The 25,615-nt window shown below is 47.9% G+C and overlaps 2 protein-coding genes across 5 annotated transcripts in view; both read right to left on the bottom strand.

The window, feature by feature from the left end:
* Nucleotides 1-3,850: 3,850 nt before the first annotated feature.
* Nucleotides 3,851-8,965, bottom strand: LOC120711793 (probable protein phosphatase 2C 44). The gene is made up of 5 exons (XM_039997438.1): nt 8,646-8,965; nt 5,744-5,995; nt 5,304-5,586; nt 5,062-5,216; nt 3,851-4,461 (listed from the first exon to the last, which is right to left on the bottom strand). The coding sequence occupies exons 1-5, from the start codon at nt 8,796-8,798 to the stop codon at nt 4,321-4,323; spliced, it is 984 nt and encodes a 327-aa protein (XP_039853372.1). The 5' UTR covers nt 8,799-8,965; the 3' UTR covers nt 3,851-4,320.
* Nucleotides 8,966-10,387: 1,422 nt separating this feature from the next.
* LOC120711790 (protein FORGETTER 1-like) overlaps nt 10,388-25,615 on the bottom strand; it is a 28,150-nt gene continuing 12,922 nt past the window's right edge. The window contains exons 15-32 of one of the 4 annotated variants that reach the window (XM_039997433.1): nt 25,533-25,603; nt 24,447-24,616; nt 24,262-24,355; nt 17,801-17,898; nt 17,586-17,721; nt 17,393-17,499; nt 17,088-17,183; nt 16,900-16,987; nt 16,689-16,806; nt 16,069-16,180; nt 15,864-15,987; nt 15,522-15,599; nt 15,252-15,370; nt 14,641-14,694; nt 14,114-14,216; nt 13,646-13,774; nt 13,333-13,444; nt 10,388-10,901 (exon numbers count right to left, since the gene is read on the bottom strand). In XM_039997433.1, coding sequence (XP_039853367.1) covers nt 10,870-10,901; nt 13,333-13,444; nt 13,646-13,774; nt 14,114-14,216; nt 14,641-14,694; nt 15,252-15,370; nt 15,522-15,599; nt 15,864-15,987; nt 16,069-16,180; nt 16,689-16,806; nt 16,900-16,987; nt 17,088-17,183; nt 17,393-17,499; nt 17,586-17,721; nt 17,801-17,898; nt 24,262-24,355; nt 24,447-24,616; nt 25,533-25,603 — 1,841 coding nt within the window. In that variant the 3' untranslated portion in view covers nt 10,388-10,869. Of the gene's footprint in view, nt 10,902-13,332; nt 13,445-13,645; nt 13,775-14,113; nt 14,217-14,640; nt 14,695-15,251; nt 15,371-15,521; nt 15,600-15,863; nt 15,988-16,068; nt 16,181-16,688; nt 16,807-16,899; nt 16,988-17,087; nt 17,184-17,392; nt 17,500-17,585; nt 17,722-17,800; nt 17,899-24,261; nt 24,356-24,446; nt 24,620-25,532; nt 25,604-25,615 lie in introns of all 4 variants that reach the window. The other 3 variants (XM_039997432.1, XM_039997434.1, XM_039997431.1) reach the window with 3 other exon arrangements.

Raw genomic sequence — 25,615 nt, 5'->3', positions numbered from 1 at the left:
AAAAAGATGGTTAATCCGGAGTGGTTGGAATCGCGGAACAAACTAACAGTCGAACAAGTCCACTTGTACTTTTACTGGTCAAATCAGTAGCGCCATTGCCTACGCATCCAGGTTTCGTTAGCACACAATAGATAGCCGCCGTGGGCCGTGGAAGCATCATCATCGGTCGCGTCAGACAAAAGGAAAGTAACGACCCCAAGAAAAACTGGTGAAATGTCCTAGGGCTCTTGCGGTGTGTTTGGTTCCGGGACGCGGTGGGTTGGGTTGGTTCCATTCCTTGTTTTGGAGATGACTCCAACTTCTACTATGTTTGGTTTATTTTTTAATTTGGGGTTGGGTTGGTTCTAGTTTTTTGTTTGGTTGGTGGAGTCAAAAATACAGAGAACGGATGACGTTAGATACCGTTATACCACTATTCACTGGGCCCCATGTGTAAGAAATAGACCCACATGTCATCCCCCTCTCTTTTTTTTAACTTTTTCTTCTCCTTTATCCTCTTCCTCCGGTCTTCCATGCGCCCGACCTTCCCGCCGGCCGCCGCCATAGCCCCCGCCGCCGGATCTACGCGTGCCGCCGCGGCTCACTCGGCCCGCCGGCGTCCACCTCGCCCACCGGCCCCGCCTTCTCGCCGGCCGCGGCCGGATCTGCGTGCGGCCACCGCCGCGCGCTCGGCCCACCGGCCCCATCCGCCTCCTCGTCGAGCCGGCCGACCACGGCCCCACCCTCTCGCCGGCCGCAGCCGGATCTGCGTGCGGCCGCCGCCGCGCGCTCGGCCCACCGGCCCCATCCGCCGCCTCCTCGAGCCGGCCGACCACGGCCCCACCCTCTCGCCGGCCGCGGCCGGATCTGCGTGCGGCCGCCGCCGCGCGCTCGGCCCACCGGCCCCATCCGCCGCCTCCTCGAGCCGGCCGACCACGGCCCAACCCTCCCGCCGGCCGCCGCCATGGCCTCCGCCGCCGGCGCCCTCCTCCGCGATGCCTCCGCCGCCGGTGCCCTTCTCCGCCCTGGCCGCCGCCGACGCAGGCTCCCTCCTCTTCCTGGCCAGCACCGGCACCCTCCTCTTCTCTTGGCCGGCGACAGAGAGACGGGAGAGAGATGGGGCAGAGAGACGGAGAGAGGCACAACCGTCAAGCGGAGCGGAGCGGACTCGTCCGCCAGATTTTGGCGGACGGAGCCAACCCCCATCTTCACCGAATATTCCCTTCTTGGATCCGCTCCATCCCCTGCTGGCTCCATCCAAACACTCCAAAAAAGGGTCCGACCCATCCAGGTTGGACCCCTTCTCTCAACCAAACACACGGTTGGTTTTCCTTTTAGTTTTTTTCATAAATAAACATTTTAGTATTGTATGGGTCCACACGGTGGCGAATCTTGGCTTTTTGAAGTTTGGGTGATCCAACAACACTGATTTTTTTAATACCACAAAAGCTTAATAAAATATCTTTTAAATATCTTCAAATTCACCATTAGATTTGAAATTTGCCAAAAAAAAAGAAGAGCTTACATGACTATAATCCCTGCTTTAACTAAGGTTACAAAATGATTACATGAAGCATCAAGCTACATCTGACCTGAATGACATGTTCCTACCATGCCTAAGTGCCTACCAATATGGAAGGTATACCAAATCAATGCGAATTAATTAAATGGCTTGCTAGCAGCTAGCTCGCTCCATCTTGCAATCGGACGTGGAGTGAAGAAGGTGCTTGCTGTTGGCTGTTGCTGAATGCTAGGGCTCTGTCCGTAGAGTATTTGAGCTGATTCTTAGAGTGGGCCGGGACTTGTAAAACGAAGTTTTTGTTTCATTCGGTTATGCCCTTGCATATGCTACTTTCTTTGATGTGTGTGCAGACGGCATGAATTCGAAGAAGCCTACACCACACAAGAGAAAAGGACTAGATATGTGGCACACTTATTTGGAGCATATCCTCCAAAACTCAGGTTCATCAATCGGCAGACTCCAGCCATGTCTGAATGCTAGTCTCATTTGTTTTGTTTTTTTATTAGAACGGGGAATAGAATCCCACCTAACCTCAATGGAGGAGCTTCTTGCAGACTCGAGATTCAGCAGTTTTACAACCAAAGTTCTCACAACAACGTACGTAATAAAAGACACCGCACAAAGTTAGAGGCCAAGGGTTACTTCTCTTAACAGACGCACATCACTTATCACCAAACAATGCCACCTCTGAGCAGCTATACTCCAGTTAGCATGCCACCGTAAAGCTCAAAGTCGGATTTGACGGAAGATGGCATGTAATTTGCATCATCTTTGGAGCATATCCTGGATCCAAATGGTGAGCACGGATCCAAATGGCGAGCCGCCAACACCATTTGAGGGAAGGAAACCTCAAAGAGGGGAACAATGGCAGGAGAATGAGAAGATCTAAGAGAGGAGCGCAACTCGGCATTTGATGAGACGATGCAATCAAGGAACATGGGTGATGACGAGGTATAGAGACTCGCAGCAGACATTCACCATCATTTAGATCTTGTGTCCCGTCGTTGTATGTTTGTGCCAATCTAAGACCTGTTTGGAGGAGCTAAAGTTGAGTGTTAAACTTTAGCACCTATTAGCACTCATACCTTTGCTAAAAATTTTAAATCTCAGCTAAACTTTAGCCCACCTATTAGCACTCATTTTTTGAGGAGTTGGTGCTAAAGTTTAGCACTTTCACCAATTAGCACCTGCATCCAATCAAGGTTGGTTAAAACTCACGGTTATGGAGCAGATGTGCAATAATCATGCAGTAGAAAACCTCACAAGACGTCCAGGGGTTATGCAAGTGCATAGGTACCTGTTGCCTCCATCCGAAATACTAGTTATTTTCTAGTATTCAAAATTTAATTTGCTCAGCGGGAAGTTAGATTCCGACAGTCCGAATCCCGCACTCTTTCTACTCGTACTCCTTTCTACTCGTACTCTCTCCCTGTAATGTTCATTTGCACTCTTTCTGTCTCCCCATCCAGTTCCTGGTCAGTTTTTTTTTTGCATTGATAAGTGGAATTGAGCACTTAATCACTAGTATAAGAACTTGGGGGACGGTGTGAACGCCCTGAGGGTAGTGAGGTCATTATTTCTTATCCTCAATCTCTGAAATAAGCTACTCCCTCCTTTTCTCTACGTCGGGAGTATTAGGATTTGAAAAGGTCAAACATTGTAGGTTTGACTAATAATTAGTTAAATGATATACAAGTCGAGGTCTAAAAGCTATACCAATAGATTCGTATTTCACGTACCTTCCACATGATACTGATTTTATAACAATTGATAACATATTATTAGTTAATTTGTGCCCAATGTTTTGTTTTCAGTAACTTTGTCAAATACTAATGTAAAAGAAGTATTTGCGAATTTTTCTACTTAGGCCCTATTTGGTTCCAAATAAATTACCTACTTATAAGCTAAAAAGTGAAAAAAGTGACTTAATTTACCGAACAACCCTAACTTATAAGTTTTAAGCAGCTCCACCCCAACTTAAAACTTATAAGTCCCCCTTTTCCGCGTGGGGCCCACACCTTTTAAGTCACTTAACAACCAAACACCCCTGACTTATAAGTCACTGGTTTTAAGTCACCTGACTTATAAGTAGGTGACTTATTTAGAACTAATCAGGGCCTTAGGCACCTAATTAGCATCCAGCCGGCCGGCGGACTAACCAAACAAAGGCCAAGGCAGCAAAGAAAACATCATCACGTACGTATACGTGCACTATATACACGCCTGTTGCCCTGATCCTACTACTAGTTTTAAGTATCTTACATCTCTACAACAATAACAAATTGCATTTGTTGGTCATGTGATTTTCAAGTTACCACCATTTTCAAAGCCTTCTGTTGGCCCTGAGAATTTTTTTTTCAAGTCAAGCATATCATTGGCTCTGGCTCCATTCTGACGTGAATGCCAGAGGTGCTTTATCCCAAGTTGTTTACATACACACACAAACACACACGAGTCACTAAAAACAATCACCAAACTATCACTACAAGTCTGTACAACCTTACATATAGCATCTTCAATTTGGGCGGTTAATTATTTCGAGTCTTCCGTCCGACAGTATATATTTGATTCTAACGTGTGTATATATATGCACAAGGAAACAAAAAAGAACAGCCTACACAGGCTGAAAACACCCAACCCAACATTTTTTCCTTTGGTCAAGAATCTGCCCACTCCGGTCCTGAGCTGCGACAGATCCAGACTTCACCAGCTACAATGTACTCAGACCTGGTATGGGAGGAGACAATTCCACGGGTGTAGATAAGGAAGAATGTGCCAGGTCCAGACTCTTGAAATGGTCAGATGGATGGTCCTGAGACTCAGCATCGGAACCGGATGACGATGCATGAGATATCGTCCTTGCTCATCCTCCCCAGGGCCTCAGACGTTAGTCGCTTCGCTGCTGTTTGTGGGTCCTTGGTTGACTTCACCAGATCAACAGCTTCTTGGTTCTTCATTACCTTTACTCAGCAAACACAGAACCAAACAACAGATTTGTATGTAGACTTTTAGGAATATAAATCAGAGTATAGATGACTCGACATGTTAATTTGTTGCTCAGCCATATCTGTTTGTATTTAACATACAATAAGAATATCAGTATTTTAACTGGACCACCAATCATAGTGTTTAGTAGGATGCATTTTGTAACTTAACAACAAGACAAAGCTACACTGACTTGGCCCATCTTAACCTAGTGACAAATTGGTCTTGGGAAGTTGCAATTTATTTTTGGCTCAGGAAGTTTTCTGGTCTTTCACAATAGAAAAGGTACATCAACTAGTGGACAATAAAGCAATAAGAAAAATGATTTTGGATTGATGTCCAAAATGAAAATATAAATGCTACTCCCTCCGTCCTAAATTATTAGTCATTTTGGCTTTTCTAGATACATTGATTTTACTATGCACTTAGACATGATATATATCTAGATGCATAGCAAAATTTATGCATCTAGAAATGCCAAAACGACTAATAATTTGGGACGGAGGGAGTAGGTAACAAATTCTGTACTGTGTAAGGTGAGAACATAAAGTGAAATTGGCAAAGAAAACAAGTACCTTCCATAATCCATCACTGGCAAGTATGACAAATTCAATACTCGAGTTTATCTGTATATGCTTAACATCTGGTTCTGAGCTCAAGTGTGCCCTGAGGCTCTGATCACCAAAAGCTCTTGCAACGGCAAGTTGTCCATTTACGCGAGGAACATCACCTATCAGCAACTAGAAAATGCATTGAGACAGTTTACATTGCGATTGGATAAAACAACGATGAAATAGTCAGGCAATTAGATGCTTACCGGGGAAAGTAGAAACAAAACCACCTTGCTTTTCAATCCTTTTTCGTTCATTAATTGTATGGGGTTCATGATCAACAGTAAGCTGATTGGCAGTACCTCTTTCACACACAACAGCTCTTGAATCACCTATATTTGCTATCCACAAATCTTTACCATCAACTACAATAGCAGTAACTGCTGTTGAACCTCCTGGTCCTAGTTGTTTAGAATTTTCCAGAATATATTTGTTTGTAGAGCTGTATGCATTTTTAATGGCTTCTTGAGGGTCCGACCAGAAGAGAGGCTGTAAATACCATAAATGGTTAGCTGGATGAGTATCTTCGTAGAGAAAATGTCGTGAATTGGAATTAGATAAGTTTCTTTCAGTATGTTCTACATGGAAATTGCATAAATGTAGTCATGTTTTACATGGAAAATACATAAGAAAATGTAAAGCTTACCTCTTTCATTATGTTGTTAAAAAGATTAGCTTTCAAATAACTGGCCACGCTATCTCCCAAATGGCCATCATAAATGGCAAACAGACCAAGTTCGTGATCATTTTCATATCTGTACTCTGCTACATGGTAGTCTTCCATGTCATGGCCAGATCTTCCTTCCACTAAGTGAAATCCATGTGTTACTTTGTTGCTTGACAACTTACTTTGTCCTTTTCCAGTATCAGATGATGATGTACTGAGACATGCTGCGGTCTTTAGAATACATGTGCAAATAGAAACAAAGGTTATATCAATAGATTCAATTTAAACCCTAGCAATTGTTAAAGTAAAAACAAAATACTAATGATAAGGTTGCCATATAAAATGCTAATGAAGTTGTGATAAAATGTTAATGAAGTTTATAATGCCATAAAAATGTTGGGATAAAATCCAATACAAATTGTGATAATGTTGCCAGCAGCCTCAAGAGCCGTCCCTGCAGCCGCGTCCGGGCGCTCAAGGCAGCGGTAGAGGTGGTGCCGAGGGAGGAAGGGGCCGGCCGAGCCAACGATGAGGAGGAGAGGGCCGGCGAGGGAGGGCGCGATGGGCGAAACCCTAGAGCATTGTGGCCCGGTGACGACGTCGGTGGGCGATGCGGTGGCCCGATGGCCTCAACAGCGCGGTGGACTAGCGGCCTCACAGCTTCCACCACAGTCGCGCACTCACGCTCACGGGCAGTGGTGCGACGGCATTGGTAGGAGGAGCGAGCGCCTGGACGTTGCATGGAAGGGGCAGTGGGTCCTGATGCAGAGCCGGAGGAGCGATGACGCGGAGGCAGAGTAGGTTCAGCAGTGGCCCATGGATCCAATCGGCCATGATGGAGGTAGGCCTACTGCTGCTGCTTGACCACGATGGCGCGACCGATCAAAGTGATCCGCGCGCATCCTACAAGGGCGCTGCCCCCGGTGGAGATCAAGCTCCCGGGGGCGGCGCTAGGGTAGCGGAAGTGGAGGCCTAGGGTTAGAACCTAGTCTCGTGATACCATGTAAGATTGGGTATAATACGTGGGATAATTGCATTGAACCTCTAGGGTGAATATATAGGAGTACATGGTTTGGAGGACAAGTAGCCTCTCCTAGAAATAAGGAAGGTTATCACAAGATTACAATCAATCCTAAACTAACCATATCCGGAGTTACCTAATATACTCTAACATATTGAAAGGCTAACGGTTGCACCACCGCCACCTATAACCACCACCAGCTTCCTCTGTCAATACTCCATGATCCTCAATGCTCGCTGAGGCATGAAAGTTTGTCGATTTCATCATTATAACCCCACCACCATCCAATACCAGTCCTCACAGCTCTCATGCCACAAAATTACATCCTTTATTATCAGATCTTCATAACCTGCTGCGAAACTCCACCTAACATGCTATCCATCTATCACTAAACCTTTTTTCGAGGAAGTAAATTTAAATCAATCAAGAAGCATCCATGGTTCTTAAGGCGACGCCAAGGCGTCAAGGCGCTCAGGGAGGCCAAGGCGTCGCCGACGCCCAGCAAGAAGAGAGGAAGAGCAAGGGGAAGGAGCGACTGGGAGATGAAAGGAGGAGCAAGAAGGTTACCAGAACTAGCAGGCGCACGACCTCCGCCTTCCTCATCCTCGACGGCACCGGCGCCGGCGAGATCTGGCCCCCAAGAGAGAGGGTGCACGGAGAGAGGGCGGCGTACCTTGGCAGGGAGGGCGGCGACTGCTCTGGTTCCTCGCAGATCCGGGGGTCAGGGACCACGGGCGGTGGGGAGGGGTCTCGGGGAAGGAGGCGCGCCGGCACAGGGAGACCTTCTGGCGGTGCGGAGCCAAAGCAGAGGCCGGCGGTGCTGCTAACCTTGGGGGAAGATGGCCAGCGCAGGCATGCTCCGTGACCGTAGGGCGGCGCTCGTCGCAGATCTGGAATCAGGGAGGGACGATGGCGCGATTCCGAGGCGCCTGAGCCCTGCACGGCCAGGGAGGAGGCGCGCCGGCACAGGGAGAGACGGGCAGCGGGGAGGTGTCTCGCGGAGGGAGGCGCTCGGGGAGGAGGGCACGGGAGGACTGGTGAAGTGATGAGTAGTTTATGGGCTGGTAGTGAATTGGTGGGCTGGGCCTTACATTCTTCTCGGGCCTTTTCTCTTTTCTTTCTTCTTTTCTCATTTTTTTCCCCTTTATACTGCTAATATGCTGCTTTTACGTTAGTGTATGGCGTCGCCTCGCCTCGCCTCGCCTAGGCGTCGCCTAGGCGTCCAGAGGAGGTAGGGCGCCACACCTCGCCTCAACGCCTTAAGAACATTGGAAGCATCACTTTAACGGTTTAACACTCCCTGACCTGAATGATTCACAGTTTCACACCGATTGCACTCCAAACCCAGCTCTCATCAAAGTGGTGCGTGTGGCTCCACAGCGTTCTTATGCAGTTAGGCCTAGGCATACTACCACTTGCCCAACAGAATCGAATCCTACCCTACCCACTGTAAGGCTCAAGCTAAGGTACCTAGCCTTCTTCCCCCATCCTCATGAGTCATGACCAAGCAAGAGACCAATTCCTGTACTACGCTCCGAGCACCCCCAATCGGAAGTTGCATCATTTCCTGGAAGCACAGGTTGCTCGGAGCCAGCTGATGACACAGGATCGAAATCTAGCAAATTTAAATCTTGATTTTTTTTTGGGTGGAAGTAAATTTAAAGCTTGAACTTAAAGTAACTTTCCTAAATTAGAACTCACGACGCACAGTAACAGCAAGCTCGCGAATTTGAGGATCTCCTCCCGCAAGGCCGCAACCGGGCGTGGGCCGCGTGGTACCCACCCGGCCTCGCCGGCGCCGGGGAAGCGAAAAGGGGAGCCGAGACAGCAGCGACCCTCTGGGTGGGTGGGGTTACCTACCATGAGCATGTTGAGGATGTCGGGCCGCCTCTTGCTGCGGTGGAGGCGGGCGCCGCCCCCGGCCGCCGGGCCCGACGGCGAGGACGAGGACGAGGAGGAGCAGGACGCCGACGCCGACGGCGGCTGGCTGTCCGCCGCCTGCCCGCCGATCATGGACGCCGCCGCCGCCGCCGCACTGGTTGGGTGGGTCGGTCTCCTCGGTTCCCTCGTGCTCCCGTTTGGCTGGCTCTACTTTACATTGGTGTGCCCGTGGCCTCTGCTCCCGTCCCGGGAATTCATTTCTCTCTCCCCCCGTCTCTGTTCATGAGCTGCTGCTCCCTTGTGGTTAACGGGATGGGCACGCACGGCGGTGGCCGGCGCGGCCCACATCGGGTAATTAATTTCGCAAAGCCCTCATCTTTTTGCGGCTCACATGTCTTGACCCATCTCGACTTGACCGCATTGCTAGTACGATCTACTGCCTCTGTCCCAAATGTAACAATTTGATTTAGTTAAAGTCAATTTCAAAAAAAGTTAATTTAATCTTTGATTAATAATATCTTCAAAAATATGGTTTCATTACGAATAAACTGATATCAGTTTTATATTGTCAATCTTTATAGATTTTTTTATTCGTTTATGGTCCAAGTTTAAAAGGTTTGATTTGGAGAAAAATCTAAAAATAACTATATTCTAGGACGGAAGCAGTACAGTGTAAACGAATTTGTCTTGATCCGTCTCTAGAAATATGCAAGTTTTTCAAATATGTGTACACAAAATATACTTACGATTTGGTTAAAAGATGCTCGAACTCCAGAAAGTTTTACCATTTTACAAAAAAATGTATCCTTTTATTTTTAAACTGTAGGGGATTCTTAATTTGATATAGCAAGAAAACTCTTACGAAATAAAAAGAGAGGGATTATATTAAGCCTACATACTGCTCACTAGTCCTTGAATACGTGACATCTAGAGCAAACAAATTAGCTCATTTTTGACTTACTAGCTTCTATTTAACTTTATTATATATTTGGCAGAGTATCTACTGTCATGGATCGCCAGATCCACTGGGCGACCAAATGCAAGGGAGAAATCCTGCTTTTTTCTTGCTCTTGATAAGTAGTAGGCCCTCCTTTAGTTGGGGTGTGCCGTACGCAGTAAGTTGAAACAAAGCGTCCGGATCAAAGGTTCCCTCCGTTCACAAATACACTTCCCACTTCCGGCAGGACCCGGTCAAAACTTTGACCACCAATCACTTTCAAAATTTATCATACACGTAGATTTTCATGAAAAAAAATCTCACAAACTAAGGTTATACTGGAATGCACAAATACTCGTCATAATGTTCAAACAAATCTTGCTGAAGTGGCACCAATACAGGTAAGATTCAGCCGATCTGGATTCTGGAACCCTCTCCGGATTTTACCCTCATCAGTGTCAAATCATGGAGAGCATACAAAAAGAACCTTGGCACTACCAAAAAGAAATGGTTGCCACGTCGACAAGTACCATAATTTCCAGCACCAGGCACAAAACGACCATGGTTTGGGGCAGCCGCCACCAACAGTCACTGTCGTGGCAACTGGCGAGTCAAAAACTTCTCGAGAAGAAACAGCACCACTACCACTGCAGCAAAGTGCTTCAGTCTGAGCCCACAGCCAGATAGCTCGCAGATTCTACAAAGTCCAGTTCAACTTGCTGCGCGAATCCTAGTCACAGAACCCAAATTCGGATAGCAAATTTCCTCTCTTGGAAAAACAGAAGAACATGAACCAAGAGGTTACCTGAAAAATCATCCACCAGTTTGCAACGCAAAAAGTTTCTGTTCAACATCACCACATCATCAATCTGGTTGATGCATCCACCTCTGTTGCGCAATCCAATCCGGTCGGGAAAGGCTAGTGCGCCAACTGTGAAAACATGATAGCTAAAAGAGCCACAGCGACATGATGCATATCATACATGTTCTCTTTACAAACTTGCAACAGATGGGCCATGGGTCCACCACTCCACTGGAACAGACTAACTTGCAACCGCCAACTGGACCTAAATTGACAAACTTAACTATATATAATTATATATATAACAAATATTGGAGGACAGGTTCTCTATTATACTTTTCCTAATCACTAAGTACAATCACACCAGATTAATAAGCTTCTCCAGGGTGCCTCCCAAGCTGCCTCAGCTTCAGAATTGGTCCACAACAATGAAAAGAATGCGAAAATAAAAGCATCTTTCCAAGTCAATCGTCAATATCTTGGACCCATTGCAAACCTGCCATAGAATAACAAAAGGGTATGCAATATCCCACGGTAAGCAACATGGGCCATATAATACTGCAAGTGCATGGAGGAGGAAATACAAGGTCATATGATATTACAAACAAGTGAAGAAAGAAATAGAAAACCACAGGAATTCACAAGTGAATGTGTACCAGTAAATAGAAACTAGAGTTCACTAGTACAAGCTCATTTTAACTATACAGGAATTTAAGCTGACAAGTTTGGTTTGCTGTCCTACAGGGCCTTGGCTTGCAAACACTTGCACCACAAGTTGTGGATCTTTCCTTTGAGGACTGGCGGACTGCTGTGAGTAACAGGGTTACTGGTCAAGTGCAAAAAGGACTCAATTCCATCATCATCCAAGGAGCCTGTGGAAGCACCACAATCGCTGTGTTTGATGGAATCACTCCTAGTCTACACTGTGTTCTGGCAACCATCTAAGAAGAGACGCATCAGTGGTCGGTCGCTGGAGCTCGAGGGGTTTCTCACCTCCTCGCCCCTGCCTCCTAGGTGGTTCTGGTCATGTGTTTTCTTTGGTCTAGTTTATTTCCTTTTGATATAAACTTAGTTTTTGTAAGAGGGCGGGTTCCAGGCCCTTAATTCTCAGGGGTTTCTTTTCCCCTTTTCTTCTTAATATATTGATGCGCAGTTCTCCTGCACGATCGACAAAAAAAGGTGCTCTCTTGATATAATCTAAGTGACGGCATTTCAATACATTTCTACCTTTATTCAACTTCTTTTGCTTTAAATTTCCTTATAACATGTTGAGGGCTGATTCAAGACAGGGTTGTGCATGAATTTCATTGCGCACAAATTTCATACGAGAGAGCCATTCTGCAGTAACCTTGGAATGCCTACACATTCCAAATGGGACCAAAGAATAGAGAACTGTACCAAAATAACTCTGGTAGAGAAACTAGGGGTTGTGAACCTTATTTTCACAATGGACTATAATGAAATAAACCCTGTGAAATAAAACAATTTATTCTTAACTCTAGTTTCCAACTACCAGTTCACACAAAGAAAAACTATGTTGCCCAGGCAACCTCAGTTAGAACTACCATAACATGAGGTAACAAATACAGCCATTTTCTTGTGCTTATCTCTATCTCCTGTAGTACTCAAAGATACTCCCTCCGATTCATAAATGAGCCAATTCTTTCAATGCCACAAAAATTGATGCCTCTCCCTTCAGTGCCATAGAAATTTTGTTTCATCCCTTCAGTGCCATTTCCGTTGCCATTCTGTCAACAGAGTGTTAAATGAGGTGGGAAAAGACCATTTTGCCCCTGACCCCACTTGTCATTGCCCACCAATGCCTCAACTCGTTTTCTCTCCTCTCTCTTCGTTTTCAGCACATCGCAGGGAGCTTTGGGAACGCCCGAAAGAGCTCCTTGGTGCAGCCGGCGCAAACCATTCGAAGGGTGATCTCATGGAGGAAGGACATGCTCGCGGGGCGGACGAGATCGAGCTCATCCCAGACCTCGCCTTCCAACAGGGCCGCGAGTCAGGCACGCCGGAGCTGGCCCCCGACCGGGTCCCGCCGGACACGTCGACCTCACCGCCGAAGCTCGCCACGCTGGTCCTGTCGCCAGCATTGGGGAACACAAGCAGCGCCGCACCGCTGGATGCCAGCGCGAGCCCGTCGATGGCGGCGCGCCGCAGGGAGGCGTCCCAAACCCTGACGCACAGGAACTCCATGCACGAGCAGCGCGACGCGGCGGCGCCGACGACGTTGTTCGTGGCGGCTGAGCAGCTGAGCTCCGCCCGAGCGGTCCTCCCGGGGCGGTGGCCAGCACGCCCATGGCGGCGGCGGCCGAGCTCAGACCGCTTGGCTCCCCCGCGGCACTTACAGTGGGGCCGAAGGGCAAAATTGTCTTTTCCATCAACACTTAACAGCACATGGATGGGAATTTGGACAGAATGGCACTGAGAGGATAAATCAAAATTTCTATGGCACTGAAGGAAATTTAAAGAATTTTAAGCCATACAAGAAACCCATCTAAATTTCTATGGCATAGAGGGAATTGGTTCTTCATAAATATAAGTAGTTTTAGGTTTGTCCTAAGTCAATTTTTTTTAACTTTGACCAACGATTACTAAAATTCCAAATAGTTTCACAACATGAGGATGTGGTACTATACTCATCATGAAAAAATAGTTCCATAATATAATTGGAATGATGTATTTTTATAGAAATTGGCTGTCAATGTCGATGTCCTAAACTGCTTACATTGGTGATCGGAGGGAGTAATTAACAGTTAACAGTATCCACAGTTCGATGGCATTATTTTTATTTTTTTTGAAGAAACAATGGCGTTATTTTCCAGTCATGCATGCACAATCATAGTTTCCTTTCTACTACAGATCATTAAAAGTATAAACAGATGGGAGTGCTTGGAAGGTGGAACACTGGAACTGACCTTCAAGTACCGACTCCACTGCAGAATTTGGAACAATAAGCCCAACGAATCGCCGGTTGTCATTTGTTGTCTCCAAGCGGACAACACGTATTCTCTTGTGAATCTGTCGCACCTATTTGATTATGCAAGCAATATAATTGCCAATTAGAGAAGAGTAGATTAGACATACTCTACGATTCTAGAACATGTACAAGCATCAATCCTATTCCATTATTTAATTTCAACATGCTGTTTAATATAACATTTGAAGTAATGAACTGGTAACTGTGGCAGCTGCTTGTAGTATGAGAGAAGATAATGAAACAAAACAAACCTGCTTAGCTAGTGCCTTTTCTACTGCACCCCATACAGGAAGTATTAAACCACCCAAGATATTAATCTCCTGTAACCTTCTTCCCACGGTACAATGGCTTCCAAGTTTACACTTTGGCCCATGCATACACTGAAAGTTAAAAAAAACTGATTAATGAATGTATTATCATTTAAAAACAAAAAATGTTTGGATCAATGACATAAAATAACAAAGCCTTTTTGTCCCAAGCAAGTTGGGTAGAGACAGACCAAGAGCTAAAAGCACATCGTATCATTGTTATGTTTTTCCCCTTTGTGCTACTGGTGAAGACCTACTGGTGGTTCTTTTAATAATTTGTAAACATTGGCAATAACAGATAACTGGAAACTTAAAATAAGAAAGCTAGCTTGATTCTAATAATCAATGAGTTTTTTGGGTAGTTTAAACATGTATTACAGTCAATGTTCAATGAAATTATCTAAGTATTACCTGTTTGGATGAAGCATCATACTCTTCTTGCCAACCTTTGCCTACTTTGTCAACAGATGAGACCTTCCTATACTTGCTTTTAAGTTCAACCAAAGGCATCTCCCTTCAAATAGGACAGTAATAAAAAAAAAGATTTAGTGCCAAAATTTTAATCAATCACCATGATATAAGACATTCATAACCCACAACATATGACCATTCATAAATGTAGGGCTTCATAGAATGTGTGCAGCTCTATCTTTGGCCATTTGGATCGATCTTAAGAAAATAGAATTATTGGGTTCATATGAAAAATGCTTTCACAACATATAAGTTTACAAGTTTTAGTTATCATCTTCATATAAAATATTAAAAATTTGTGGTCAAAGTAGCACACTAAGGATCGTGTTTCAATGTTGAAAACATCATACATTTACAAACACAGAATACTCAAGATGAATCATAGAACTCAACTCCATCAAGAGCTTGATGTATTTAGGAAGAAGAAATAGAAAAGAACACTAAAAGAAAATGATGAATCTGAGTACCTTGAAGCCTCCCCAACAGCAGGACGAATTACTCTGTACATACCTTCAGTTGAGCTGGTACAACAAAAACAACTATTGCAATAAGGATTCAGGTCGTAAAAACATAGTAGCAACAACTACAACGCGACACTGTAATTGTTGACAACCAAGCAAACAAACAGTAGTGTGGTAATCATAATAGATGCACACCGGAGCATATTTTATTAAAACAAGCACCTCAATATCCATATATAACATCAACAACAAGACATGTATGTCATCTTTCATGGCAATAATAGGGTTCTTGTTCTTTTGTATTTAAAATTATTGCTTGCTTTCATTCTACAATTCATGAAACACTTCAAGTCACAAAGTGCTAAATTCTCTAACAGTGCAACAAAATATATCAAATGTGTCAAAGGATTCACATCAACATGCAGATTACTTGCTGAATTGCTTCATTCGTCATCAGATGCCAGAACAATCGCATCACCTTCTTTTAATTAGAAAGTTACCATTCTCAACAAGTTTCATTCCTATTTAAGTTTTAAGACAAAGAAATGTGCAATCCTGAGACATTTTGCAAAACAGAACTAACGATAAGTAAAGCATACTCATCAACCACATCTTACCCCTCAAAAGCTAGCAGAAAGTGTCGTCTCCCCATCCATTCTTTTCTCGACTCATAGAATCCATCACTAGAAGAACCTGCTTCATCTTTCAGCCTTTCTTCAAGAATTGCATTTGCTAACTAACATTTGCAATTGAAAATATAAAGAACAATGCAATTGTCACGAGGTGCAGTCTTAAAACCAATGCAGAATCAAACTGAAATATGACTACGATTCATGTAGAACCAATTTCTAAAGAAAAACAAACAATGGCTTCAAAATGTAGCTTACCTCAAAAGAAACTCCACGATCAATTGTAAAAGTGTATAATACTGTAGTAGCACCAGACAAGGTATCGACATGAACAGTCTGCACAAACAAACTTCCGTTATAACCAAGCTCAAAGAGCTCCTTGATAGGTAGCTGCCCCCAGCCCCTTAGGTCCTGGTGGGCTTTGGTCATGGTTTGTTTTTGTTTGGTCATGGTGTGCGTTGTACTGAGTGCTGAGGTTTTCTAACCTCTGCACTCATTCTTTTTCTTCTTTCTTAAATGAAATAACACGCAGTCCTCCTGCGCCGTTCGAGGAAAAAAAAATACAGCTACCACAGCAAAGATTATCTGAAGAAACACTACCTTTGGGGATTCTTTCATTTCGACACTTTTAGCTTTGATATCAACAATACCAGAATCAAGTTGCCCTTCAGTTCGTGCATTCTGAATGACTAAATCAAGTATGCTTGTGAAAAGATCAAATAACCTGTCAAATTAAATGTGTTCATGAGTTGTCGACTGACCAGATACAAATATACCAAAAGAAACTTGTGTTCAGAAAACTTGCCTATTCTGGATGTCCGGAAACAATCCTAGAATACGATTAAGGAAACGGGCCACATCATGCATATCAGAATCAATAATCCTACCAGTAAGCTTTCCACCATTTTTTCCATTGCCTGCCACAAAAATTGCTAGTTACAAGCTCCAATTTTGAAACTAAATAGGACAGATTGTAATGTAAAAAATAACAGAACATTTCTGTTGTGCATTGCAAGCATGGTATGTAGCAGTAGCAAGCATCATTCTGGTTATACTCATGCTTATGAACTCAGACCACCAGCCAAACTACTACAAACAAATTGCAAATGGACAGATCACATATATAACATAACAAGTCCAGAAGTGAAGTTTTTATGATAAATTGGCCAAAAACATACAATTTGTGGATCGAAAAGGCTATATAAAATGTGATACTGTTTGTCTATGATAATACCAGGTTTTATTATAAACAATAGTATGAAACATAAGAAACATATCAGGTTCAAAAGTGGCAGAATTTTGACAACGATCGCTAGCTTTGGATAGTAGAACATGATATTTTGATAGCAACACAAATAAAATAGAACTTTCCAAAGTTCATACTTTTAATTTTGCAACAATAAAAGTGTTTGTAAAACAGCTTACACATCACAGGATCCCTAATAATTCCAACTGACACCAAAGCAGCTTTTGCTTTAGTGATGAACTCTTCGAGGTTAGCTTGACTCTCAGAGCATCCCAAAGGCACAACTGGAAATGCGTCCTGGTAACCTTGAAAAAAATGCTTTAGAACAGTGCACTGATGTTGAACTTATCCTTGCTTCCACAGGGAAAAGAAGAAATAGTAATTACTAACCTGTTCCATTATTCCTCTGTACATCATTGTCAGGGCTTTCTTTCCATAATTACTGTCATAGTTAAAGGCACTAAGTGATGGTCCAGCTCTACAAGAAGTTAGATCACACAATGTAATCTTCAGAGACATCCAAGGTTACACTTATCACAAATCTAAGCTGACTGAGATCAACCAAAGAGAGAAAGAACCTCCGGTCTCCTTGTGTTAAAGCTCCAAGAGACTCCAGTCTCTTCGCCACAATTGATGCAAATCGCTTTTCACCACCAAGGTTTGTAAAAAGAAGCCTAAATTGGTGTTTCAAGAATTAAACCTTCATGGTTCAAATATTACCAACTTTAAAAGGGTATTTCCACATGAATCTGAATTTTTAATCATCAATAACTTACAAACAATCAGAACTACACAAGATTTTGATTTTGACCAGTTTCATTAACAAGCAATATGACAAACAGTAAAGATGAGCAGGCTGAAAATTTTCGTGTCCATATAATACCTATATTCAGGTGCAGAAGTTTGATTAGAACGATGGGTTCTACCAAACTGCTGAATTGCACGGTCTGCACTCCAAGGAAGCTCTAGTGTTATGTGTAATCTTCTCCTCTGGCATGTGTAGTTAAGCAGGATAAGGAGCATTCAATAGACAATTGTCAAACAATTGTATGGATGAGCAGGAGAGGAAAACAAACCTGATTTTTTACCCTTCGATCAGCATGTAGAGAAACACCAGCTGATCCTGCTTCCGATATTATTGCAATATTCTTTTCTCCGTTCATGAACTGCTGCTTTTCATGCATATTGATCATGTCCAATGCAACATCTTTCCTAGAAAATGACGCAATATTTTAAATGAGAATTACTGAATGAAAGAAGATAACAAATCATTATAAGAAAGCTCTCTCACGTGTTCCTCGCCTGGTAAATAACACCTTTTCCATCTGATGCTCTTATTAGCATACCACGCCGCCCAGTTATTTCTGCAACATTGTCAGGACCACCAAGCTACAAAAATACAAAATACAAATCGCATTGCTGATGACCAAATAATCAACTAAATTATTTACACAGCCATATCACTGTGCATGCTCAAAAGTGCATGATAGACTATAAAATTCACAACAGAGGATTAGGATTGAAATTTTCAAGATGATAGCTGGATGGGCTCTGAATGTCTTAGATCATACATCAAAAGTCACTGACACCTCTTTAAACACCTAAATTATTCACATTTGTCGGTGTATATGTTAGCCCATGTATAGAGGCCCATCTAGAGGCCTATGTATAGGATCTATATATCCCACTCTTCTAGGGTTTGGAGGAATACAAGCCATTATTCTCTCCATCATGGTATCATTAGCCTAGATCCTCTCCTTCTCCTCCCTCGCCTACCCCAGCCGCCGCCACCGCCGCCGGCAGCCATGGCCGGCCGCCGGCGCCCCCTCCTATCTCCTCCTTCCCTCCCCTCCCCTCTTCCTCCTCTGTTTCAGCCGCCGGCGTCTTACCTCCCCCATCCTTTGCTCCGGCCGTCGCGTGGCCTTCCCTGACCGCTGCTGGGGGGCCGGCGCCGCCGCGGGAGCCACCGTCCCGGCCGCCACGGGGCCCAGATCTGCTGCGGCCGCCCTGGTGGCGCTGGCCCAGCTCCCAAATCCGGCCGCGGGCGCCGCCGGCGGGCCGCGGGCGCCGCCGGCGGGCCGCGGGCGCCGCCGGCGGGCCGCGGGCGCCGCCGGCGGGCCGCGGGCGCCGCCGCCCCCTGGGCCTCCTCCTCACGGGCTGCCGCTGCAGCAGGCGCCCGCGCCCGCGGCCGCCGCCGATCCGGCCGCCCTGCCCCTGCTGCAGGCACCCGCCGTCGATCCCGCCGCCGCCCACCGCGCCGCCGTCGCTGCCGGCAAGCAGCTTGTCGTGCTCGCGCCCGCGTGGACCGGACTCGGGATGGCGCCCGCGGATGCACCGCTTGCTGCCGCCACTCTCCGAGGGCAGCAGGCCGACGCCGCTCTCGCCGCGGCCCTCCTCGCCACCAAGTCGGAGGCTTCGGCGGCCCAGGAGCGGGTCCGCGTGAATGCCCTCGCTTGGGAGCGCGAGCGCGCCACGACCGACGCCCTCGTTCTCCGGGTCGCCGAAGCGGAGCACTTCCTCCGTGTCTCCTCCGGCCAGCTGCCCGTCGACCCCGAGCACGGCGCCGCCTCCTCCCACCAGGCCCCGCCCGCTGGATCTGGACCCCGGTACGACCCGACCGACCCCATGGCCGCTCATCTCCACCTCCAGGTTGCCGGCGTCCAGAACATCAAGGCTCTGGTCACCGTCCTCCTCGACCCCACGTCCTCTTCTTATGGACACTGGCGGGACCAGGTCCTCCTCACCCTCCGCCGCTACGCCCTCGACAACCACGTCCTCGTCGACTTGCCGATCGAGACGCGGGACATGGTGTGGCTGCGCCTCGACAGCGTCGCCCTGTCCTGGATCTTTGGGACCATCTCCCTAGATCTTCAGGACCTCGTCAGGACCCACGGTGGCACTGCGCGACAGGCCTGGGTGGCACTTGAGGGGCAGTTCCTCGGCAACGCCGAGTTCCGCGCTCTCCAGCTCGACGTCACCTTCCGCACCTTCGAGCGGGGGACCTCTCCGTTGGTGAGTTCTGCCGGAGGATGAAGGGCATGGCCGATGCTCTTCACGACCTCGGGTGTCCGGTGTCTGATCGGGTCTTGGTGCTCAATGTCCTGCGGGGCCTGAGAAGCACCTATGACCACCTGAAGAGCTGGATCGCCCGCCAGAGGCCCTTCCCCTCCTTCCTACAGGTCCAGGACGACCTCGCCCTCGAGGAGATCACCAGGGGTCTCGCGCCAGGATCGTCCTCACCCACCCCCACCGCGCTCTTCGCTGCTCTACCGGCTTCCTCCGCCGCTCTTGCCACCTCCCTCCTTGGTGCTGCTCCCGCCGGGCAGACCGGAGGTGGGGGGGCCGTGGACGTCGTCTGCGGGGGGGGGGGGGGGGGGACGGGGTGGTGGTGGCACTGGTGGCCCTGCTTCTGGGGGTTTTGGTGCCTGTGGGGGCCGTCGGGGCGCGCCGACTCTGGCTCCGGCTACCGCTCCTACTTCTGGAGGTACGCCCTGGCCATTCTTCAGCAACCCATGGTCAGAGCGCATCTCGATGTGGCTGTTCCAGGGTCCGGGCGGGGTGCCTCGTCCTCAGCTCCAGCCGGCGGCCATGTTCACCGGTGCTGCTCCCCTCTTCGCGCCGTCCTGTACCCCGCCCGCTCAGCCCAGCCAGCAGTCGACCTGGCCTGGGGGGTGGGACCAGGCCGCTCTGGCGCAGTCCTTTAGCACCATGGGGCTGACGCCGCCGGTCAACACCGAGTGGATCGCCAACTTGGGTGCCTCCTTCCACACCACCCCAGATGCCGGTATCCTCTCTTCTGTCCGACCCCCACACCGCTCCTCTTAAAAAAATCATGGTTGGTGATGGATCTTGCCTTCCTGTCACCGCCGTGGGTTCTGCTCCTGGTTCTTTTCGTTTTCCTAATATTCTTATTGCTCCTCAGATGGTTCACAATCTTCTTTCCATTCACCAGTTTACTGCTGACCATTCATGTTCCATTGAATTTGACTCTTCTGGTCTTACTGTGAAGGATTCGGCTTCCCGGCGTCTGCTCCTCCAATGTGACAGGCCAGGGCCCCTTTACACTCTTCGGCTTCCTGCTTCCGCTGCTCCGCCTTCGACTTCTTCTCCGTCTGCTGCTTTTGCCGTGACGCCTTCTTCCACCACCTGGCACCGCCGGCTTGGACACCCTGGCCGCGACGTTTTGGCTCAGCTCAGTCGTAGTACCAATGTTCCATGTATTAGGGCTCCTGCTGAGCACCTCTGTCATGCGTGACAGTTAGGTCGTCATGTTAGACTTCATTTTTCTTCTTCTTCCTCGCATGCTTTTGATCTTGTTCACCGTGACCTGTGGACATCTCCTGTACTCAGCATGTCTGGCTATAAATATTATCTGGTCGTGGTGGATGATTTCTCTCATTACTCTTAAGACTTTTCCTTTGTGCGCCAAGTCTGAGACCTTCCCCACCCTCCTCCACTTCTTTGCCTGGGTGTCCACTCAGTTCGGCCTCACCATTAAGGCTGTCCAGTGCGACAACGGGCGTGAGTTCGATAACTCCACCTCCCGTTTCTTCTTCCTCTCTCGGGGTGTTCAGCTGCGCATGTCTTGTCCGTATACCTCCCCTCTGAATGGCAAGGCTGAGCAGATGATTCGCACGACGAACGACGTCGTGCCCACCCTTCTGATCCAGGCCTCTCTGCCCCTGCGCTTCTGGGCTGAGAGCCTCCACACCGCCACCTATTTACTCAACCGTCTTCCGTCCACTGCTTCTCCTGCTCCCACTCCACACCACGCTCTGTTCGGTACCCCTCCTCACTATGACCACCTTCGGGTCTTTGGGTGTGCGTGTTATCCTAACACCTCCGCCACCGCTTCTCACAAGCTGGCGCCCCGCTCGACTCGTTGTGTGTTCCTTGGGTACTCCTCTGACCACAAGAGGTACCGATTCTTTGAACTTACCTCTCGCCGCGCTCTGATCTCCCGACACGTCGTCTTTGACGAGTCGGATTTCCCGTACTCCACCTCCTCCACACCTTCTCCTGACCCCAAGTTGGATTCACTGTTTGCGAATGACCCGGTGGTTCAGCCACCATTACCTGTCTGTCCTTTCCCTGCAGGTTTTCCTGATACACCGGCACCCCTTCCGGTGATCCCTGCTGCGCCGAGCGCAGCCCCGGTGCACGCGGTCGCGCCACGCGCGGCCCCCAGACCTCCGGTCGTGCCGCGCGCGGACCCGGTGTCTCCTGCTGCGCCACGCGTGGCCCCGGTGCCTTCCCCTGCGCCTGCCCAGGTGTACCGGCGTCGTTCGGCGCCGACACCGGCGCCGCCGCGGTACGCTCAGCCGATGCAGGTGTCCCGGCGACGTTCGGCGCCGACACCGGCGCCGCCTCCGGCTCCGGAGACTCCTGCGACGCCTACACCAGAGCCGTTGCCGCCGCCGCCTCCGCCGGCTCCCTCCCAAGCCGAGCCGGAGGTGTAACACCCGCCAATCATCCATCGGGATCCTCGGCATATCCATTCCATGGTGACTCAGCGGATGGCGTCTCAGGCCGCGACTCTCCGCTACCGAGGGAGAGCCGCGGGTCTCTCCGGTACCCTCCTCTGTCCGCGACGCCTTGGCGGATCCACACTGGCGTCGCGCGATGGAAGAGGAGTACGCGGCTCTTCTCACAAACCAGACGTATGACCTCGTGCCGCGTCCGTCTAGTTGCAATGTGGTGACTGGCAAGTGGATCTGGACGCATAAGCGTCGGGCTGACGGCACACTGGAGCGCTACAAGGCTCGCTGGGTTCTCCGGGGGTTCACCCAGCGGCCTGGTGTGGACTATGATGAGACCTTCAGTCCAGTGGTGAAGCCTGCTACTGTGCGCACGGTCCTTTCGCTTGCGCTCTCTCGCTCTTGGCCTGTGCACCAGCTGGATGTGAAGAATGTCTTTCTTCACAGCACTCTGTCAGAGACAGTCTACTGCTCTCAGCCAGCGAGATTTGTGGACTCCAGTCGTCCGGACATGGTTTGCCGGCTCAACAAGTCTCTCTATGGTCTGAAGCAGGCTCCGCAGGCTTGGTATTATCGATTCGCCACGTTCTTGCTGACATTGGGGTTCACCGAGGCCAAGTCTGACACGTCACTCTTCATCTACCGCCGTGGGGATGAGACTGTCTATCTGCTGCTATATGTCGATGACATTGTGCTCACTGCCTCCAGTCAGCAGTTGCTTCAGAGTGTCATCTCATCTCTGCAGCAGGAGTTTGCTATGAAGGATCTTGGTCAGCTCCACCACTTCTTGGGCGTCACTGTTGAGCCTCACCCGTCTGGTCTTCTCCTTCACCAGCGGCAGTACGCACTTGATATTCTGGAGCGGGCTGGGATGACTGATTGCAAGCCCTGCTCCACTGCTGTCGACACTCAGGCGAAGCTGTCTGCTGATCTGGGTGATCCGGTGGCTGATCATACTGCCTACCGGAGTCTGGCCGGCGCTTTGCAGTACCTCACCTTCACCAGGCCGGACTTCACCTACGCTGTTCAGCAGGTCTGTCTCCATATGCATGATCCTCGGGAGTCACCTTGCTGCGCTGAAGCATCTCCTCCGCTACGTCCGTGGCACTGTGGACGTCGGCCTGGTTCTTAACCGCTCGTCCTCTGCTGAGCTGGTGGTCTACACCGACGCTGACTGGGCTGGCTGTCCGGACACTCGCCGCTCCACTTCCGGCTACGCCGTCTTCCTGGACGGCAACTTGATCTCCTGGTCGTCCAAGCGGCAGGCGGTTGTCTCCCGCTCCAGTGCCGAGGTGGAGTACCGTGTTGTCGCTAACAGCGTGGCAGCGGCGTCCTGGTTACGACAGCTCTTGGCGGAGCTCCACAGCCCGCTCGCCAAGAGCACGCTCGTCTACTGCGACAACGTCAGCGCCGTGTATCTCTCCACCAACCCCGTCCAGCATCAGCGAACGAAGCATGTGGAGATTGACCTGCACTTCGTGCGCGATAGGGTCGCCATCGGCGATGTTCGGGTACTCCATGTCCCGACTATCTCCCAGTTTGCCGACATCTTCACCAAGGGACTACCCTCCTCGACCTTCTCGGAGTTTCACTCCAGCCTCAACGTAGCAGGTGGCTAGTTGTGGCTGCGGGGGGTATTTGCCCTTTGTACTTTCTTCTTGTCCAGTCTTGAACACCGCTGCACCGGTAGTTCAGACTGCGGGGCGGTGTTGGTGTATATGTTAGCCCATATCTAGAGGCCCATGTATAGAATCTATATATCCCACCCTTCTAGGGTTTGGAGGAATACACGCCATTATTCTCTCCATCAACATTTAGCCATTTACTCATGTGTTCCATTAAGTTACATATGCAGTTACAATAGCTCATTCTATATTGGGAACATATCAAGTGCAAACCAACATCTCCGTGCAAACCGTGCAAATTTCGCCACCAGATTAACATCCAAGGGGTATGGAGGGATTGGGTAATTTTACAATTAACCGCCCGCCCTTCAATTGGGTAATCACACTTTTGCAAATCCCCCCTCCCACTCCTACGTGCCCCCCTTGGATGTTGATCTGGCGGCCCAGGTTGAAATTTGCACAGTTTGCATGGAGAGGTTGGTTTGCACCTGATATGTTCCCTTCTATATTTCCATAGCTTAGATTTGGGTTCATGTTCTCCTCTTGTAGCCTGAGGTTACCAATACCAACTACTGCTCTGCATTCAAGTATTTAACAAAATTTTGATAAAAAAAGGGAATTCAATGTTCCCAAGTTGAAAGTTCAATTACCTGATCGATGATATCATCCAAAGGATTATTAGGTAAATCCAATGAACGAATAATGTCAAGAATCTTTGACTTTCGCTCCACTGCGGCATCATACCTGACCACAATTTTCCAGGTAAGAACTTTATGAACTGGGCTATATGAGCATGTCAAGTTAATGAATAATTCTTGATTCACATAACAGGCACCTCTTCGACAGTTCAGTCAAGTAAGCATCTCTTTCTTTGAAGTAGTTCTCTACTTTCTCCTTGCAACTATAACATGACCAATCATCAGTCAAGGTATCAGTCCAAGGTGGAGTTAGGCAACCAGGGTGAACACATGCAGCACAAACAGAGCAATAAAGCAACGAGCTTTTCTCCTGAAATGGCATGCAAATTAAAATGTTAAACAAACTGAGAGAGAGAGAGAGAGAGAGAGAGAGAGAGAGAGAGAGAAGCAAATTCAGTCATCAAATTCCAGAACACCCCAATCCAGTACACTCACAGCCAGCAGTATTGCATTCGAGTGTTCATTTTCTTCATGGGTACCAAATAGTATTGCATTCTTATCGTTAACTACAAGTGCTTACAATTAAAATCATATTTTTTTTCACATACTCAAATATAAGACAACCCCTTAAGGGCTTGTCGAATGGAGCAGGCTCAATTGCCTTGGATTACGACTTACGAGGGCAAATAACTCCCTTATAACAAAGGAATTTGGTCAAACCCTGCATACTTTAACAGGGTCTGAAGCAGTTACTGGTTTCTAGACAATATTGAACAGTTACCAGGCAGGCAGCGTGATTTGAACAATTGCAGCCAGGCTAAAGTTTCAAAATCAAATTTAATTTGTTTTCCACGAACAAGGGGGAAGGCAAATAGCCCCGCCGGACTCACCCCACACACACACTTACTTACTAAACCTATGAGAAACACACCACTAAATAGAAACAAAGATGATCAGCACTACCAACTGAGCCCAAAGCTCAGATGGAAGCAACCTAACAACTTAATAAGATCTTGTAATTTATCAGCATCAGCCATGCACCAAAGGCTAGACTCCTCAGCCACTGTTCGAAGGTGCCCCTGAACATTGGGCAGGACCCCTTTGAAGACGGATGCATTTAGAATTGGTGCCAGCAAACTGGTACTGACGTGTGAAATTTTTTCCTAAATGGTTTTTGAGCTCTGGTGTGACAATAAAACGATCAGCCTGATAGGTAAAAGTATCAGGAACAATTACATCACAAATAGATTAAAATATGCAGTGTTTATTGAAACATAAGTCACCTCCTCAGTGTTGCAGATCTGGCACATATAGAATTCCTCCTCAGAGTCTGTTGATTCATGATCTGACTCTGCTGCAACATTTA

The sequence above is a fragment of the Panicum virgatum genome, chromosome 6K (genome assembly GCF_016808335.1).
Source record: "Panicum virgatum strain AP13 chromosome 6K, P.virgatum_v5, whole genome shotgun sequence".
In the NCBI taxonomy this organism is placed as follows: domain Eukaryota; kingdom Viridiplantae; phylum Streptophyta; class Magnoliopsida; order Poales; family Poaceae; genus Panicum; species Panicum virgatum.
Note: the sequence above shows the minus strand (reverse complement) of the source record. Positions and strands in the feature narration are given on the sequence as shown.

Excerpts from the sequence above, each read along its gene's own strand:
- LOC120711793 (XM_039997438.1), bottom strand. The coding sequence starts at position 8,798 with ATGATCGGCGGGCAGGCGGCGGACAGCCAGCCGCCGTCGGCGTCGGCG. Across the intron at positions 5,996-8,645 it reads ACATCCTCAACATGCTCATG|ACCGCAGCATGTCTCAGTAC; the intron begins GTAGGTAACCCC and ends TGTATTCTAAAG. Across the intron at positions 5,587-5,743 it reads TTAACAACATAATGAAAGAG|CCTCTCTTCTGGTCGGACCC; the intron begins GTAAGCTTTACA and ends TGGTATTTACAG.